The sequence below is a fragment of the Conger conger genome, chromosome 1, assembly GCF_963514075.1.
Source record: "Conger conger chromosome 1, fConCon1.1, whole genome shotgun sequence".
In the NCBI taxonomy this organism is placed as follows: Eukaryota; Metazoa; Chordata; class Actinopteri; order Anguilliformes; family Congridae; genus Conger; species Conger conger.
The window spans coordinates 1,911,643-1,932,276 of NC_083760.1; the positions used below are offsets into that span (position 1 = coordinate 1,911,643).

The following is a 20,634-nucleotide window of genomic DNA, read 5'->3' on the forward strand; positions in this document are numbered from 1 at the left end:
ATGGCATCTCGATGACATTGTTAGGCTTAATTTGGATATTAAAAATGACAAAACACCATTACACCGTTACCATGAAGTCTAGGCTTATTTTCCCACCCTTTGAAATATCGGTGACACCCATTTTGCTGAGGAGCGCTGATGCTGTGCGCAAATGGAAAACCAAAAGGAAGCAGGCAGATGAGAATGATAGCCGGTTTACTGATTGCCTACATGGACGCGCTTGCAACAGGAGAAATCTCTGGAATCTGGCAGATCTCAGCTAGCACATTGCAACGTTTGTGAAACAAGCCCCTGGCCACCAGTTAACACAGTAAACAAAGCATACAATACAAAATAAAGTAGTAAGTAAGAAGTAAAATGAAGTGCAATAAAAGTTATAGGTCTTCAGTATACAACAGTACCAGCGGATCTGGGAGGGAAGATGAGGTTTGAGATATTCTGCTCATGTTGGCGAGAGGCGAACCTCCTACCTGACTGGGACCTGGGGAGAGGAGAGAGGACAGGGATGGGAAGGAAACACATGGAGGGAACTAGGGAGGACAAGAGGAATACTACGTAGTGAAATGAGGGCAGGCAGCGAAAACAAAAACACTCATCAGGCTCTCAGACAGCCTGGATGGACATCCGTAGATAGACATTTGTATACTGCATATCAGTAACAGGAGCACACATCCTGCATAAGACTGTTAACATTTCAGTCAAGCTGGAGCTTTGACTGAAGATCATTCCAACAAAGCACTGCAAAGCACTCAAATGCCTTTTTTAAATCAAAAAACTGTTCTGATTCCAGGGACTTTTATATGAACACAGGACTGTGATCTTAAACAGTAGTGAATATTTGGAGGGTGGCCAAGTAAGAGAGCAGTTTACCAATAATTAAATGTAAATAAACGTTTATCGGTCTTCTGGTAGCTAATGAATTTCTGGTACAGAACACAGTGGTGAGTTAATGATCTGGAGGTTATAAAAATGTTGGCTGAACACCTGCTGAACAACTCTTTCAACCCTGATCAATCCTTGATTCATGTCGCTTTCCAGCTAACTCATCCTTAGCCCATAACACAAAGCACAGCTGGGTATGGGTGCGGTTTTAATAAAAAATGCACAATGCTTAGCACGGTGAAAATAAGTGGTTTGACTGTTTCTGAGTGAATTTACTGGTGAGTTAAGTACCCCTTATGAAGCTGTTCTAGAAGCTCTCCAAAAGGACATGTTTGATTACAATACATGATTTGTTTTTTTGGGTTCCAGAGGGTCCCTCCCTCAATGTTGGTGCCATTTGGATTTTGTGGAAAACATACTACATTTTACTTCGTTGAGCTTTCTAGTCCTAACCCAGCAAAAATGAAATGCCGGCCAATTTTTCATAGATCAAAATGACAGACACTCTAAAGAACTCTGAATGTACAATCCTACGAATATCAATAGTATCCACTGGTGAGGTCGAGGGTGGAAAAGAACCTGCCCTTCGAGAGCAGAGTGCAAGACTCTTCTATCGCGGGGCCAGGGGAAGGCATATTTGGAGGTTACACTGTTGAGTTTATGATAATCTATGCAAGACCTTAAAGTGCCATCTTTATTGGGCACTGAGACTATGGGTGATGCCCAAGAGCTGGTGGTCTTGCAGATCACTCCTGCCTCCAACATGCCTTGGATCAATGTACGCACCTCCTGGTAGAGATTTGGTTGGGTTTGTCAGTGGTGCCTGCCCTGTGGAGATTGGGTGAAACACAGCATCGGCCTGTACACAGTCATGGGCAGACATGGAGAACACCTCTTTGTGCTCGCATAGAAAAGCATTTACCTGCTGTGTCTGTTCTGGGGTATGGTCTGCTCCACTCAGGCCCGCTGGGATGTAGACATCACTTGGGGTTTCAGGTCGCACAACCTGTTGCAGCTGGACATTATTTTCATGTGTTGTAGCAGAATACAATAAAATATGAGCACCTGGATATCACAAAGTTTCATTATTCAAGTGTGCAGGCAACCTTTTGATGCCGTTTCAGGCATACTGGTGCTGTACCCAGAGTGTTCAGCCTCTCTGGCACCCTACCACCCTCAGTGTTGACCACAGCCCTGGCCACTAGTCGGGAACAGTCGTGCTTGGCTTGATCAGACAATGGCTCCACCAGGTCCAGGTACAAGTGTCCTCCAGCGCCCCCCCAAACCCTTCCCATGAATACTACTTCCTGCTTAGGTGGGGCAATAATATTGTACAGTGCACACACATACCCCACTTCACCATCTGATTGGGTAAACCTGGAGGCAGGCAGATAGCCAGCGCTTCTCTGCACGCTTGCTGGCCCACTGGGTTGGCGTGGAGGGCTAGTCCGGTCTTTAACGTGTCATCCATCAGCTGCCTCGGATAATATTCTCTCCCAAGAGGCCTGGTGTCTGTAGGAGACAATGATCTTTCACAATAATAATGCCACATTTTGGAAGTAGAGTGGTGCCAGTGCCAAGATTTACCTCCATACAGCCAACGAGGAGCCTGTTGGCCATCGGCTGCCTTTAGCCTCAGCCAACACAAGGAGCTTGTTGGCCATCGGCTGCCTTTAGCCTCAGCCAAGCGGAGGGGCCTTGGAGGCCGGCTCCCTGCTCACCAAATAGTTCACGGAATGTGCTTTGCTTGAGCATGGAGACTTGTGAGCCTGTGTGAAGGATAAAGGGAGTATCTTCTCCTGACATCGTTACCTTGACAACTGGCCAGTCTCCACTGAGGCCTCTCTGCACACATGGTAAAAGGTCGGCGTTTATATAGCACCTTTATCCAAAGCGCTGTACAACTGATGATCCTCATTCACACACACACACTCACACAACAACAGCGATTGGCTGCCATGCAAGGCACCGACCAGCTCATCAGGAGCATTTTAGTGTTAGGTGACTTCCTCAGGGACACTTCGACACACCTAGGGTGGGATGGAACCAGTAACCCTCCGACTGGCAGCCAACAGATCTGAGCCAATGTTGCCTGTCGCCCTCATCTGTGGCCTCTGGCAGAGGGGATTAGTAGTTTAAAGGCGGCTGAGAAGAAGGCTGATTTCTCCGTCGTGGGCAAAAGCGCTGAATGTGTCCAGAGGTTTGACACTGGTTATGAAATTGGCCTTCCTTGCTCAACTGACTGGAAATCGGTCACTGAGGGAGGGGGACGGGTGCTCTGACTAGGCCCCTGATAAACACATCAGCACAAACTTCCTTGGTAATCTGGATGAAATGAAGATGTTGCCTCATTGTTCATGCATTTTTTTTGCATTGATGGATCATCATACACCCCACTTGCACAAATATTTGTCCTCAGTTTCAGATCTGTAGGGAGTGCACTCCCATTCTGGGGTATTTAAGAGGCTTCATTCTGGGTACGTCTGCACTGGAGACCAAATAACTACCAACGATCTACCTGTGAACCTGCTGCCTTACTGACAGGTGAGTTTACAGAATAGATCTACCTGCAGATCCACCTGAAAAGCTCTCTATTAGCAATCTGACCAAAATTAATGATGAAGCTTTTGAAAGCTTTCAACCATTTAATTGAACATTAGCTGTGCTCAGTTTCACTGTTTATTTCTCTGAGAAAATGTAGCCATGACGCAATGTTGTATCCTATGTTTATAAATTGCTTAACCCTAAATGGGGTAACCCGTGATCTTGACATTGAATTCATCTCTTTGTAAAAAAATATTTTATATGTTCAAGAGTTATGTTCCTTCAAGGGTCTCATCATTGGTGGTTCATGCTGGCTATCTGGTTACCTAAGCTAAGTTAGCTAGCACACATTACCTTCTTAATGCTTTGCATTGGAAGAAAAATCTGTTGCGTCAAATTAACTAAATAAAATAAATTAAATTGAGAATGCACCATGTAGAGCCACATGTCAACTCAATATTTGTTTGAAGATTTGACTTGTGAAATGTACATTTTCCCCAGAATACTTCCAAAATGTACTTGGTCTCTGCTCAATAATCTCTCTCCTCTTTTCCAGGATGAAGGTGATAATCTTACTTGTTCAGATCGTGGCACTTTCAGCCGTCAAGTCATGTTCAGTTCCTCCAGGATTTACAGAAGGTACACTTCACCCCATGCAAATGCACTGCCATGGAAATCACCTGTGCATGAAAGTGTACAGGTGTTTCGCTGAAAAATCTTCATCAATCTTTATCCATATCTATTTGGATCAGTTGTCTGAAATTAATGTTCCGAGTGAGATAAAAAAATTGGTGTTTGGAAGTGTTGACCAAAGGCAAATGTTTTTACCACTTGAATATAAGTACAATTCAATTCAGGTACTATTGCCACTGACATGATTTAACTGAAGTAATATCAGACCTTGTGGAATTTAACTTCATGTTATTGGTTCACTAAACATTTAAGCATGAAAGCCAGCTTCACATATCAGACTCATATTATGCCTGACAAACCTTTCCCTCCAACTCATAAACCCAATGAGCCAAAGTGATCCGATGGCCAGTGACTTACAGCCTCTGCCGTGGAGAATTTGGCTGAACACCCAAAGGCATGATGGGTAATTTCACAGTACTGCTGCAGTTGCACAGGACACAGTTAGTCCAGGGTGCTAATAAAGTAACAGCATTTTACAGCCATGTTGGCTCAGTTGTGTTCATTTCCCCCTGCAGAGAACGTGGCTTTACGCGGCAAGGCCACTCAATCAGGTCTTATATCAGGCGAATGGGCAGCGTTCAGCCAGGCAGCCAATGCCATTGATGGAAACCGAGATGCTCATTTCTCCCATGCGTCCTGTGCCCACACCTCATTCAGCCCCAACTCCTGGTGGAGGGTGGACCTGCTGAGGTCCTACTTAATCACCTCCGTCACCATCACCAACAGAGGAGACTGCTGTGGAGACAGGATCAGTGGAGCTCAGATACTCATCGGCGACTCCCTGGAGAACAACGGCATCAATAATGCACGGTCAGTAGCCATCTTTACACGCAGAGCCTCATATTCACAAACACTTTTTTGAAATGCCTGGTCATAATGTCTGTCTCACCTCTGCAATGCCCTCTTTCTATTTGGGGCAGAGCAGATAAGTGTGTCCTTCAGAGAGAGAGAGTGCTGCCAACAGCCCCCTCTGTACAGAGTACAGACCTGCCCACACTTTAACTCTGCAGTACAGACCAGAGTACAGACCTGCTCACACTTTAACTCTGCACTACAGACCAAAGTACAGACCTGCTCACACTTTAACTCTGCAGTACAGACCAGAGTACAGACCTGCCCACACTTTAACTCTGCAGTACAGACCAGAGGACAGACCTGCCCACACTTTAACTCTGCAGTACAGACCAGAGTACAGACCAGCTCACACTGACAGATCATTTCCATTACCAGCCCATCCGCACAATAAGCTTCCCCCTCATCACACGCTAGCTACTGTAACCGAGGCAGCATCATATTCATAGTTAGGACTCTTAATTAGACAATTATTATTCAAAATAAGCCACTTAGCAACTTTTTTCTGTTCCCTCTTGCAGGTGCAGCAAGATTGAAACTATGACAGCAGGAGAGACTAAAACCTTTCCCTGTCCCGGGCTAATGCTGGGACGCTACGTGACGGTGCACCTTCCAGGAGAGAACTACCTTCATCTCTGTGAAGTGGAAGTGAACGCTTTGCTTCCTCCCGCTGACTTTTGTGGCTGATACCCCATTTAAGGCTGGTCACTTTAGCCCGGTGTAGTCTGTAAGAAATTGGGTAAAGAAATCAATCTTGGGATCAAGTTTTATTTCCTGCTTTTCATGTACGCAACACCTGCTGGAGTTCTACTCCTGTTCTTTCTTTAAGTCGATTTACTGTTTGATTTTCTTTGTAGCGCATCAAATAAAATCGAATGTAAAGCATTGACTTGCATGTTGTGTGTGCGGATTAAACTCTTGGGTGCCCAGGGTTAAATCATCAGGAATTAGTGCTTGCACATTTCGAAACCGTTTTTCTTCACATGAAGAGAAATAAAGGGGAGATATCATAAATGTAGCTGATTAATCTTACAACACATTTATTAGAGGCACAGAGCTGTTTAGCCATATGAAAGACAAATCAAGATTACTAGCAGAGTGGCTAGTGTGCTCCTTTGAGATAAGGATCTCTCTCTGCTAACGTTCACGTAAGTTTGTGAACGCTAGCTAACGTTAACCAGCCGACTAATGTTACCCAGCTTTACTAACGGGATACTAACATTAACGTTAGTTGTCAACACTGGTATTAATCAATCTGATCTGGCTAGATTATACCTTGAATGAAGTGATCAGAATGCACCCTTCTGATTTGTGAAGGCAGGAAATCCCTCCAGTTTATTTTGGCTAGCCATAAATTCCTCCTGGCTTAGTTTAAGCTCCTCGAGTCCTCTAATGACAGGTTACAATAGTCATGGAGAACAAGCTTGACTCCCACACCTGCACCTTAGAGTACAATAAACTGGGTAGCACCTGGCACTGAATATGAAGCCAGAAGTAACACCTACTAAATGTCAGGCTTCAGAACAATCGAACCAGTAGCGAACTCGGAAGTATTTCCAATAGAAATATTGGCAGATGGGCAAGGACAGGCAAGGATCAGAAGGTGGCAAACAGGGAAGTAGAAGATAACACAGTATATAGTCAAAAGTCCTACACGAACCTCCACCTGTGAAGGATATAAGGTTGCTAAATGACTGTAATGTAATGTAATTATATCAAATTACAGGCTAAAAGTGGTGCAACCACTTACTACATTTAAGGGGCCCATTACGTTTTATCATGGTTGTTTGATACATTTTCCATTAAATAAATTAAGTAATATATATATTTTTTATGTGTCCTGTGTTTTTTCAGGTTCCCTTTGTCTAATATGACTTTTGGACTAAAGATGTAAAATATGCAATAATGGAGGACAACCTGGATGGGCGAAAACGACTTTTTCATAGCATTGCGCTTCTACATAAATCTGTTATCGAATCCTTTTGACATTAATCTTTTGAAAGAGAAAAAAACAAAAAACATGTGGGTTTAGTATACTATTGTATGCAAGTATGGACATACTAATACCGTTTTGGCATTCTAAATTGTCAGCTAATTTCAGACGTAGCGCCAGAATAAATATTCAGGTAACGTTCAACTACACGCAGCAGGTTTAAACAGCAGATGGCGACATGCCATTTGAAACTTTACAAAGATATTTCCGGGCACGAGGCCCAGAGTATTTCCTGGTCCACAGAAAGAGTAACGGTTGCTGATTGAACAGAGTTGAAATAAGAAGTTCCTGTTATAAAACGTTTTGATTGAGAATGGAAGTAATTTCTAACCAATGAATTACGTAATATTTTATCTCCGCCGGTTACAAAGAGAGAATTTACTGCCATGGTTACTACCCACGTGTCTGCAGAAATACTAACATTTACTTCAATTTGGTTACGGCTTAACCTGACTGACGTTTTATCCATGGTTTTATACTGGCAAAACTCCCAGTCAGCATCTTAAAATACCTTTTGAATTCCAAATCACAAGAAAACATTTCACTATTTCACATTTAAAATGAGTTTGCAACACTATGAGTATTTCATTATACGGAGGGTGAGAGACATAGACGTTAAATAATAACTTGCTAATAATTTAATTCCACTGTAGTAGTTCATGGTATACATCAGTGTAAAGGATTGTTAGTCCCCTAATGTTTACTGATCTTTAAGAGGAGGATAATTTGTCACTGAATGAAAGTCCTGGATTATCGCGAACATGACGTAGCATAAATGTTTATAATAAATAAAAAAAACACAGCTACTGCTTCTATGTTTACACCACTGGTGATTAATGATGGTTCAGCTAGTGACTTTGCAAGTGAGCATGTCTCTAATTTTGGTTTAAGAAGTTTAAAAGGAAGTGAACATTGACTGAGTATCTGAGCTGAGGGTGAGTGTGGAAGGTTCTGGTTTTTGTGAGTTTGTGACACCAGTCTGCGGGGTTGGTCTTAGACTCGCTCTCTCCCACACTGAAAGCATCATGCCTGGGGTCCTGTTCATGTGACGTCCTCCCCGGGTAGTATCCACGAACATGAACACAGGGAGATGTTTTCAAAGGCAGAAAAGATGTAATATTCTTCCATCTCGCCGCAGATGACACCCAACTTTTCTCACTCATAATTATAGTATCCCAGCATGACGCTGCATTAGCTAATAATGATAATAATAATAACATATAATCATACATTCCATCCTTTTATCAAATTCAAACACAATTCATATCTTAGATGGCCGTAATTAATTGTAGTGTAGCCCCAGTTTACAAACAATGTAACACACTATAACCAGACGGTAGGTAATTTGTGTCTTGTAGAAAGCAGAGGTTGCCACATCATTGGCTGAGAGTGCATGAATCTGGCACTGATATAGTCATTCCATGACAGAAAGGCTCAACGACATGCTTTTATTTGTACATTGCAGTTTAATAAGGCTCAAGCAACTACCATAGTTAATAAAGGAGGTTGCTACTGAGATCAAGGTTCAAACATTTACATAGGTTTCAATTTTTTTTTTTTTTTTTGCCATAGATGCTTTAAATGCTACTCTAAAAAAACTATGTTGTTGGTTTCTGCTCTTGATGAGGGTAGACTGCAGCACCCTCTATACCTTTGTGTGAGCGTATTTCTACGATGATATTTCACTTTAGCTCGTGCCAAAGAACCTGCAAACTGGCCGACTATAACAGGACACAGAATGATGGTTTCATGTTTCCTGCCGTGGCCGGGGCTCTCCTGCTCCTGTGGCGTGTCCGACGCGGACAGTTTAAAGTTTTCTCGGTTGTAAACATCAGGGTGCCTCCGGCACTCATCGACACGCAACTCCCCTTCTCTGACCCCCCTCCCCCTCCGCCTGCCTCTGCTCTTAACCAATGTGATGAACATGCTCCCCCTCCGTCTGCCTCTGCTCTTAACCAGTGTGATGAACATGGGAGAGGGGCCCTGTGAGTCAACACACACCCACCACAGAATGTCTCACGCAGAACGTCTGATGAAGAACATCTGATGCAGAACGTCAGCATTCTGTCTTCCAGCTGCTCTCACTGCTCTCTGTCCCAAACACACACACACACACACACCATATACATGTACACACACACACACACACACACACACCATATACATGTACACACACACACACATCATATACATACACACACACACTGCTCTCTGTCCCAAACACACACACACCATATACATGTACACATGTACACACACACACCATATACATGTACACACACACACACACCATATACATGTACACACACACACACACACCATATACATGTACACAAACACACACACTCACTGTTCTCTGTCCCAAACACACACACACACACACACACACCATATACATGTACACACACACACTCATGTTGTTTAGTTTATTTCTTGTTACGATTTATTTTCTCGTCATGTCTAGTTATGTTTCGTTACGATTATATTACCTTGTTATGTTGAATGGTTATCGTCTTAGTTTCGTTTTGTATTATGTTTTGATTTATGTTTATTGTTACGTTAACTGGTCGTTGTTTATGCATACACTTTTACATGTCTTTCCGCAAACCTTGCGTTCCGCCTTTTCTCTCTCGCTCCTTCTGTCATTCACTCCCTAATTGTTTCCATTTGTCTATTTACTAAAACGACTAACGCTAGATCAGGATTGGGTAGAAACTAACAAAACTAATCATGTGTTCATGTTACCTTACGTTTCTCGTGCATGTCATTTACTAATTTACTAATGCTAGGGCAGGATAGGTTTATTACTAACGATTACTAATCTCCTTGTTAAACTTGTCATCCATCGCACCTGTTTTCCATTTCCTTGCTACACTCTAACTGTCTACACCTGTCTACACCCGCATTTATAGCCCAGTCGCGCAACTGTTCTTCGCGAAATTGTCTGCCTCTAGTTTTACTACGCAACGCTTGAGCATTATTTTCTGATTGATTCACGTTAAGATCCAAGCCTGTTTTACCGACCATCGTTATTGATTTCTGTTTCGTTGACCATTGTTTGTTTTTGACCACGTCCTCGCCTACCGTCTTTGTACTTTTGCCTCGCTGATTGTTTTATGGTTTCCGCATCGCCCTCGACTACGACTCTGCCTGCCGTCCGCCTGTACATCTGCCCCGCTGACCGCTCTCCTGCTACCGGACCTCCCTGCATGTTTACCGACTACGAGTTTGCCTCTTCCCTCGGCACCGTGCTGTTTGTTTGTTTAATATTTGTTTGGCTGGATCTACGTGTATGGACATTGCTTGTTGTGACTACGCTCCTGGGATTCGTCCCGAATAAAGCCCTGACGGGACTATCTAACCTTTGTTTCTGAGTCGTGCATTTTGGGTCCAACCCCCACGCACCCGTCTCAGTTTAGACTCACATCCCTGGGCGCTGGCTGTATTAAAGCCTGGGTCTTAAATTTGGGTCTGCTGTGTGGATGAACACCCAGAAGCCATGTTAACTTGCTGAGAGAATATTTTGCTGTTCCATAGAAACTACATTCCATTCCAAATATTGACTTTAATGTTGTATTTACATGAAACACAGGACAGTGTGTCTAATTAATGCCATATTAACATGTTATAAATTGCATATTATTCAAGGACATGTAAAATGGTAAGCGCCTTTATAAAACGCCTTTATCCAAAGCACTGTACAATTGATGCTTCTCATTCACCCATTCATACACACACTCACACATCAACTAGGATTGGCTGCCATGCAAGGCACCGACCAACTTGTCAGGAGCATTTGGGAGTTAGGTGTCTTGCTCAGGGACACTTCGACACAGCCTCGATCGAACTGGCAACTGCCAGATGACCATACACACACACCATATACCTCTTACCTCCTGAGCCAATGTCGTAAAGGTAAACCACCTGTTTGATGAGCATGTGCATGGGCATATGTGTGTGTGTGTGTGTGTGTGTGTGTGTGGTTGTGCATGTATGTGTGTGAGTGTATGGTTGTGTGCCTGTGTATCCAGAATCCACAGTGAACGTTCTGTAAGAGATTCTGATTTTCATTAAAAAGGGCTAAATCAGCAAATCAGCTATAATATAAATATATAATTATAATATAAAGTTATTACCCACTGCCAATCTCTTCACATTTCATTCAAAATAAACTGTCATTTAGGAAACAGAGAATTCCTGAGCTTTAAATGTAAAAAAACAGCGCCCTCTTCTGGTAACATGTGGAAGTACAGTCCTCCTGGGCGACAGAGCAGTGCTACTCAACCCCACGTCCTCCTGAGCTATTGAGTAGTGCTACTCAACCCCACGTCCTCCTGGGCGACAGAGCAGTGCTACTCAACCCCACGTCCTCCTGAGGTATAGAGCAGTGCTACTCAACCCCACGTCCTCCTGAGGTATAGAGCAGTGCTACTCAACCCCACGTCCTCCTGGGCGACAGAGCAGTGCTACTCAACCCCCACGTCCTACAGTGTCTCTGTATGCAGGATTGAAGCTAATAAAAGTTATATTTAAATGTGCAGGTTACACACAAACACCACAGCAATGGGAATTGGTCAGAACTAGTGGGATGTGTGTTGGGGTGCTAAGGAGATGTGTGCGGAGTGTGTAGGAATGATTATCAGGCATTCGATGGATGTCACTGTTGTATAGGTAGCAAGGTAATCTAAGCTAAGATACTGAGATACAAGGGTACACATGCAAGCTAACGATGAAGTCAAATCAGACATAATTCAATGGGAGAAACCAAATTGCCTAATAGGCTTCTTTTGGGCTCATAAACTAAAATAAAAAATAAAAAAAGTTTAAAAACAAAAATGACATTTCTCATTACATTACACTGCATTGCATTGGCTTAAAGACACTATTATCCTGACTTACAGAAGTGAAGAACATCAGCGTAACTCTAGAATAGTCATACACTTACTTGTGCAATGCCAAACTTCATCCATAAGACGTCAGTCCATCTGCTGGTCAGGAGTCATGACTATGACCTCCAAGTGCTCAGGTTTAAACTGTGCATCCATTTTAACAGAAAACTGCATAAAATTAGTTTTTATTTCTGTTGCATTTTCAAAAAATAAATGCACTTGCCTGCAGCACTACATTGCACTCATCCTAGATCATCTGTTGTTTAAAAAAGCGCCTTATTTTTGCATGACTTGGATGGAAGACCCGTGATTGTCCAACACAGTCAGAACAGATGCTCTTATTTTTAGAGATGAAAATTATAATGATGTTCCAGCAAGCGCCCCAAGTTCCACATCCCACAGGCCAGAGTCATTCCAAACCGCACCCTCGGTCAGGACTGATCTCAGGTCAGCGCTCAGCGGTGGGAACGGGACAGCGGCTGCTCCCTACAGCCCCATCCACTGATCTGGAGTCAGCGCTGCAGAGCGACAGTGGGAAGAACGTCTGGACATGGGTTTGGAATGCAGCCCTCATCTCCCTCTGGAGCGTAAACAGAGTGGTGCTCCGGGGAAGGCCACTCCAGCTCCTGCCCGCTGTATTGTCCCCGGATGAGACCGGGCCGCTTATTCCCCCAAACCTGATTGTGCAGGCTGGATCGTCCATATCAGAGTGTAAAATTGGAATTCATAACTGGTCGGGCTGGGGCACATTCTCCAATAGCAGGATATGGCATGGCAATCAAAACATATCCAATAACATTCTCCATCCACATTCTCCTTCACCCATGGTGAGGTCACAAACAGGCGATTTGAACGTTGCTAACTGAACATTCTAATGCTGCTGATGTAACAATCACTGCTGGTGACTGAAAGCAACGGAGCTCTAGAACACTGGAACCTTGGAATTGGAATTTTTTTAATTTAAACATTCCAAAGAGCCGACTCTTCCAAAGGATGGACAAAAAACAACAGCAAAGCAACAAGATTCCCTCATACCCTCTCAGTAACAGGTAGCCCACAGGAGCCCACATGCATGGGACAGTGGGGTAGACAGGCATCGAACATCAGAAGGTCAATGAGCACTTTGACAGGATTCCTTTTCTCACAACACAGTAGCAGTTTGTGCACACGGGCCACTAGCATCTGCTGCTAGACTGCCAGCTAATCTCCTCTCTGTGTAGGTTTGGGGGTGTTGGGGGTGTTGAGTGGGTGGTGGTTGGGGTTGGGGACTGAAACATTTCCTTTCTAACACTCAGCAATTATAATTACAATTACAACCACAACCACCCCCAGTCCCTATCCCCTCCATCTCCACTTACGTTTTGACGTGCGTTTGTTTTGGCCCGCTGTGTGACCACAGCACGAACGGGTGGGGGGGTGGGATCTCTGTGCCTGTGTGCTCAGGTGTACCGGGGGGGTGGGTTTCGGGTTGGGGGGTGGGATCTCTGTGCCTGTGTGCTCAGGTGTACCGGGGGGGTGGGTTTCGGGTTGGGGGGTGGGATCTCTGTGCCTGTGTGCTCAGGTGTCCCGGGGGGGTGGGTTTCGGGTTGGGGGGTGGGATCTCTGTGCCTGTGTGCTCAGGTGTCCCGGGGGGTTGGGTTTCGGGTTGGGGGGTGGAATCTCTGTGCCTGTGTGCTCAGGTGTCCCGGGGGGTTGGGTTTCGGGTTGGGGGGGGTGGGATCTCTGTGCCTGTGTGCTCAGGTGTCCCGGGGGGTTGGGTTTCGGGTTGGGGGGGTGGGATCTCTGTGCCTGTGTGCTCAGGTGTCCCGGGGGGGTGGGTTTCGGGTAGGGGGGGGGGGGTGCACGCCCCCCTCCCAGTCCTCCGCTTGAACGCATAGGTGGGAAAAAAGGCACAAAAATGAAAGGTGTGGAATGAGCTGGAGAGGGATGATCTCTGAACAGGAGGAGAGCAGTCAGTAAGAGCAGTCAGTAAGAGCGGTCAGTAAGAGCGGTCAGTAAGAGCGGTCAGTAAGAGCAGTCAGTAAGAGCAGTCAGTAAGAGCGGTCAGTAAGAGTGGTCAGTAAGAGTGGTCAGTAAGAGCGGTCAGTAAGAGCAGTCAGTAAGAGCGGTCAGTAAGAGCGGTCAGTAAGAGCAGTCGTCTGGCAGTCGGAGGGTTGCCGGTTCTGATGAGCTGGTCAGCGCCTTGCATGGCAGCCAATCGCCGTCGGTGTGTGAGTGTGTGTATGAATGGGTGAATGAGAAGCATCAATTGTACAGCGCTTTGGATAAAGGCGCTATATAAATGCCAACCAGAACCAGAGGAGGAGAGGGCTGATCTCTGAGCAGGAGGAGAGGGGTTGTCTCTGGGCAGGAGGAGAGGGGAGATCTCTGAGCAGGAGGAGACTCTGACAGTTCCTGCCTAAATTGGGGAGAAGAGCGGTGGAGCAGGGGCCTCGAGGCTCGTCTTAGGGACAGTGTTTATGTTCGTGATGTTCTGGCCGGCTCCAGCAGCCTGACAGGAGACAGCTTGGTCTCGCGTGTGCGCTGAATATACGCCACCTTTCTGTCGTCAGGGAAAGCAAAAAAGCGAGTTTGGTGTTGGGCCTTCAACAACAACTTCAACTTCAGTGGTCTTCCTCCGTCTTTTTTTCTGGTTAATAATGAACCAGACTGTTGACTTGGGCATGCCCAGGGATACTGCAATGATCCTGATTGATTGATTTTAATTTCTGAGCCTCCTGGCGGCAGCTTAATTTGCATCTTCCTTGTGTTGCCATATCCCAACAACAATCTCCAAAGGCAATTACAAAGTCTAGAATCAAGGGGAGACATCAACAGCTCTCTTCTGCATTCACTATTAATAGACCTGCCTAATGAAACACGTCTATGAAGCCAATTCGAAAAATACTTTTTGTACCTTAGAAATTGGGGTACCATGTACAAAAGGTGCTAAGCGGTTCGTTCGTTCATAAACTCAAATTAAAACTCACGGTCTGCACTTCAACCTCATTGCCACTGATTCCTTTCAAACTCAAAGGGCTAGAGTAGAGAACCAAAAAATGTGCCACTGTCCCATGAATTATGGTGCTCGACGTATATCCCCTCTGTAATTAACGGCCGATTCTAACGCTACACGGAGCACGTCGTGGACGGCTGACAGGGAGAAGTCTGGAGTCTCCACTCATTGCAGAAACTACGTAGGAGTTGATCTATGAGCATAGTTTTCAATCAGCAAGAAAGTAAATATGCCGGGGATTACAAAGGCGACAGGATCCAGACGGAATTACATTACATGACACGATTACATTCCATTACATTTACATACAATTAGGGTCACAAAACATCAGCACATATAGCAGAATGTGTAAACGAGCCTGCACCATTAAAACTACTGAGAAACACCATAGTCAAAAATTATAGAAGCAAACAAACAGCCAACTACGTATGAGCGATCTATGATCTATAGACATACATTTGACCCAGTTTGTGTCCGGTAGTCAATGACGGGGCCCCACTGGAAAACAAAACCAATCACTGGACAACAGTAGATTTAGCCGTCACGAAACGCCCTTCTTTTGAGTAGCCACTCAATGGATATCGATAGGTTACAAATACAAAGATTCACTCATTATCTTGCATTGTACTCGGAGTACTGTATTTAACTGTGAAAGGTCTTTACACAACGGTATTTTAATGTTAAAATATTTTAAGGCAAACTTTTAATATTTATTGTATTTTATATTCTCTAAAACCATTGCCATAAGCTACCTCAACAGACCAGCGGTCTATGTGTGAGTTTTGTTTTATCAGCGAATCTGTGGGAAAATCTAGAGCAAACACTCAAAAAAGAGTGCCATCGTTTTTCCCAGTTATTTCGAACAGGCTACCAACTACAGGTCAGCGTTCACGTTATACTATAAAGTATGAAGAGCCATAACAATACCAACTAGATTAGGTTATTTAGAGATTCAGGCTACCATACTTCAGTGATCATCACCTAAAGTGATTCTCGAACGGAGAGACACAGTCGACAAGTCTCTGTTCCGTACGCTGAACTACCATCGCCGTCTGCAGGTCGGGAGAGGCAGAGTTTGCGAACAGGGCGGCATCTTGTGACTCACGGACTTCCTCGACGGCGTAGTAGCGCACAGGATCAGTATATCATTATTCGTCATTGTCGAAGGTTAGAGGGAAAGAGAAGAAAGCAGACGCCTTGTACGCGCATTTGCCACTCGGAGTAGCGACCAGGCTTTGCACACCGCTGGGTTTGAATGTCTGGAGACGGTGCGCGAAACGGGAAGGGCTGCTTTTCCAAAGAGGAGCTGGCTGAAGTGTCTGACGTTTCACCGGGTAAGAAAAAACATCACATTTAATACTTTAAGGGAAAAAAGTTTGTTGTCACAATACTCGCAAAGATCATGTTTGATCGCTTATTATCTGTAGTATAGGAACGTTACATTTCTGGGGATCTGCAGGGGATCTGCAGCACAGCCCTGGACTGGATCGAGTCCTACCTCTCAGGTCGCTCCTTCCAGGTTGCCTGGGCTGGTACAGTATTGACACCTCGGCCCCTTGCCACAGGAGTTCCCCAGGGCTCAGTCCTTGGCCCGCTTCATTTTTCCCTTTACACTCAATCCCTTGGCCATTATTACTGCTCATGGTTTGTCTTATCATTGCTATGCTGATGACACCAAACTGTTTTTCTCATTCTCACCATCTGACACAGGTTTCAGCCTGCATCTCTGCTTGTCTGAGTGACATCCAGAGTTGGATGGACAACCACCACCTACAGCTCAACCCAGGTAAGACAAAATGATCTTCATTTCTGCTCTAACCTCTCCCCTTCATGATTTCTCAATTTCCCTAGTGTGCCTCTCCAAGAACATTTGCGGCAGTGAACCTGTCCTGCAGATTCTTCCTATCCAACATCTGGAGAACCCCCCCGCCCCCTTCGCACCCCCTCCTCGAACCAGCTCCTGGTCCAAGTGATGGTACTGTCCCACCGGGACTACTGCAACTCTCTCTTGGCTGGCCTACTGGCCTCTGCCATCAGACCTCTCCAACTCATCCAGAATGCAGCAGCTCGTCTGGTCTTCAACCTTCCCAGATGCCTCCAACATCACCCCCTGCTCACTTCCCTCCCCTTGCTGCCTATCATGGCTCGCATCAAATTAAAAGCATCAAAAAAAAAAAAGAAAAGAAAAAAGATCATCAGCCCCTACACCCCTGCCAGACCTCTCCGTCCGGCCTCCACGGGCTGCCTGGCGCCTCCCCCTCTCCGCACTTCCATCGCCCGCTCACGACTGCTGTCTGTTCTGACTCCACGGTGGTGGAACAACCTCCCCGTGGAGGTCAGAACAGCAGAGACTTCTTCAAGCGCAGACTGAAGACGCACCTCTTCTAGCTGCACCTCTCTCCTCCCCTCCCGACAATCTCTAATCAACTGTTAGCTGTTTAGCTATTCTTATTGCTGCTATGTAAGCTGTTTATTGTTGTCCCTACATGAGTGCATATTATTCTTTAGCATTGTGTTTTGTAAAACAGTTTTATAGATGTCATCGTTTGTCAGATTAATCTACAAGGCCCAAGGCCTTATCGTATCTTATTGTATTGTGAGCACTTGAAACTGTACTTCCCTCTACGGTCTTTCAGCGCACATGTCCCTGGTTATGGGTATGCATTTTGTTGTACGTCGCTCTGGATAAGAGCGCCTGCCAAATGCCAATAATGTAATGTAATGTAGGGGGGTAGTTGGGGCAGTAAGTGATGACCTCATTGCAGGGAACAGGGGCTCAGACAGGGAGGGGTGGGGCCAGACTCTGGTTTAAAACAACATCCCACAGGTGAGAAAGATCCGTGCTGTAGATCACCTTTCCCTCCTAAAAACTCTCTCACACCCAAGCCGCTTTGCAGCTTCGCCAGAGTCAATACTGGGCCCATCTGGAAACCCTTATAAAACAGTAGACAAATGAATTCCGGCCCGTATACTTTTGTTTATGTATATGCATATGGGTGTATGTATACAAATGTCTATGTATGTGTACTTGTACTGTATATATGGGTGATAATAGTTTGAAGCATAAGTACAAATACACTAATAAATATGAAATTACAAATTGGAACACCACCCAAATCAGGAGCCTTTCCGCTACACACTCTCTCCCTCTCTTTCCCCGACTTAAAAATGACCTTTAACCTTACAGAAAGTCACACTGGCCTGCACTGGATTTGGAGTGGGTTTATTTACTACATTCATTCCATTTTTTTTACAGTGAAATTTTCTATCAATGCAGTCGCAGGATATACCATTAAAACTCAAGTTCTATCTCTATGAACTGTCTAACAATGCCAATGTTTTAGCAATGATGGCTCCTTATTTTGTAACATGCGGGGAAGCAAAACAAGCTTTGGGCAGTCCCCACCTTTGATTGTTTTGGAAATCCGCATACGGCATGAATCATGGTAAAGTCAGTATGCTTTTCAGAGCAAGCATCCAGTGTACAAAACCCAGAGCAGTTTTAAGGAAACATTTTGTGGGAAGGTGCTAGGAATTATCACTGTTGTCTGTTTCCTAAACACAATATACACGCTAAAGGTTGTAGAGGCTCTCTGGAACAAGACGAGACCAGCTAAAGGTTTCTCAGAGCAGTGCAAGCAACGACTCAACCATCCATTACAATACATTCTATTTAGCAGATGCTGTTATCCCAAGCAACGTACAAAACCATGCATATAAAGGACATTTGAACATACAGAGCAGGTTGGATAAGCTACAAATCACACAGAAACCACTGTATAGCCATGAACATCATTTCCAGTACACATGGCAAATAGGCCAAGGAATTAGGACCAAGACAGTACACAGAAATACAAATGCAAATACAATATAAATACAAATACAACTGCAACTATATTAGACTACAATGTAGTTTGCATGTGCATGTGTGTTTGTGTGTGTGTGCGTGTGCATCTGCAGAGTGTCTGTGTGTTCATGCATGCCTGTGCGTGAGTGTGTGTGTGTGTGTGTGTGTGTTATAGTATCCAAAATAGACAATCGCTGTGGATGGGTTGATGATACATACATAGAGCGGGTATTGTCATTCAATCAGAAACTCAATTTTTCAAACCTTTTCATACAGCCCTCAGATGACACAAAGTAAAAAAAGAAAAGAAAAAAGCCAAAATAATGAAAGCTGGCATGTATGAATTTTGCCATCTCTCTCTCCCTCTCCATCACTCTCTCTCTCCCTCTCCATCACTCTCTCTCTCTCGCTCCCTCTCTCTCTGCTGTAATCCAGCCCTGTGAGTTGGGTGAGGCTGCACACATGCTTGTCTCCTGCTGTAATGTGTTCCTGTATAAAGATTATTTCCTTTATTTTATAATGTGAGCCAGGAGGAATACTATTACACAGTACTGCTGGGGACTCTCACACGCACACACACACTGAGACAGGCACACACACACAACACTGAGACAGGCACACACACACACACACACACACACACACACTCACTCACACACACACAACACTGAGGCAGGCATACACACACACACACACAACACTGCGACAAGCACACACACACACACTCACTCACATACACACACAACACTGAGGAAGGCATACACACACACACACACACACACACAACACGCGCACACACTTGCATGCATGCACACACAGAGACACACACACATGCATAATCCAGACACTGTCTCTCCATAGCATTCTGCATTCTCCCCCCTGAGCACCAACATAAACACATCTGCCCCCCCCCCCCCCCATTAACCCACCACCAATGCTCCCCTACTGCCCCCTAACAAAAATGCTTTGAGCATATTACTAGCTTCTCTCCATTGGCTACCCATTACATTTCACATTGTTTTCAAAGTAGTGCTCCTCACATTTAAGGAATGGGCTTGCCCTTCCCTATCTTAAAGGTACAATAGGTAAGATTTGTGTGTTAAAACATTGTTACAAGACCATTGTAAATCCCTTCCTATCATTGAAAAAGGCTCACTGACATGTTGACTCGCCCTCTACCGGGTTTTAAAATATGCAGTGACTGGCCGGCACTCTGTACCAACACATCTATAGCTGTACAATAATTCAAGCTCATTGGTTGAAAATTGGTTCTAACTGCCACAGCCAAAGGAGTTTCAACCTCAGCGCGTTCACGGGGAAGGGGGAGGGATAAACAGTGTTGTGGTTTGAGCGTATTTGTTGCTGCAATTCCTCTCTTGACCGTTAGAACTCCTAAATGACCTATTGTACCTTTAAGGTCTTTCTTCACCCTCGTATTCCCATTGACCCCTCTCCTGTGGAATGACTTACCCGGTGAGATTCAGGGAGCACTTTGCATCTTTAAATCTAGGCTCAAAACAGATTTTTCACCCACCCTATTATGAGCAGTCAAACAGGTTGTTATGGGTCCACAGATCGGAGTAGCTTGGGTTCCGTTAACTGGTTTGTTATTTATTATTTATCTGTACTTACGTAATCGTATAAAATGTGGGCTGGAATGACTATTCTGTGTGACTATAATGACACCTGGTGGCAGTTACAGGAATTACAGTTTAAAATGGCCGGAGAGCGACAGAAAAACACACAGGAAGGGTGTGAAGATGGCGTGCATCACTATCACATTCTCGGCCGGTTTAAGGGATCAGGGATCTCCACAGGAACCAAGACTGAATTCAGGTTTCACACGTAATAGACCAGGGCTTCAAAACTCCAGTCCCGCAGAGCCCCAGTGTCTGCTTGGTTTCGCTGCGTTTCAGCAAATGCATAAAATATTGGCCTC

The 20,634-nt window shown here is 44.8% G+C and overlaps 2 protein-coding genes across 2 annotated transcripts in view; one reads left to right on the plus strand and one right to left on the minus strand.

Moving 5' to 3' along the window:
* Positions 1–20,634, minus strand: part of LOC133123803 (fucolectin-1-like) — a 125,245-nt gene that overhangs the window by 18,918 nt on the left and 85,693 nt on the right. The window lies entirely within an intron of this gene.
* Positions 3,224–5,856, plus strand: LOC133123825 (fucolectin-1-like). The gene is made up of 4 exons (XM_061234438.1): positions 3,224–3,426; positions 3,983–4,065; positions 4,635–4,929; positions 5,493–5,856. The coding sequence occupies exons 2-4, from the start codon at positions 3,984–3,986 to the stop codon at positions 5,656–5,658; spliced, it is 543 nt and encodes a 180-aa protein (XP_061090422.1). The 5' UTR covers positions 3,224–3,426; position 3,983; the 3' UTR covers positions 5,659–5,856.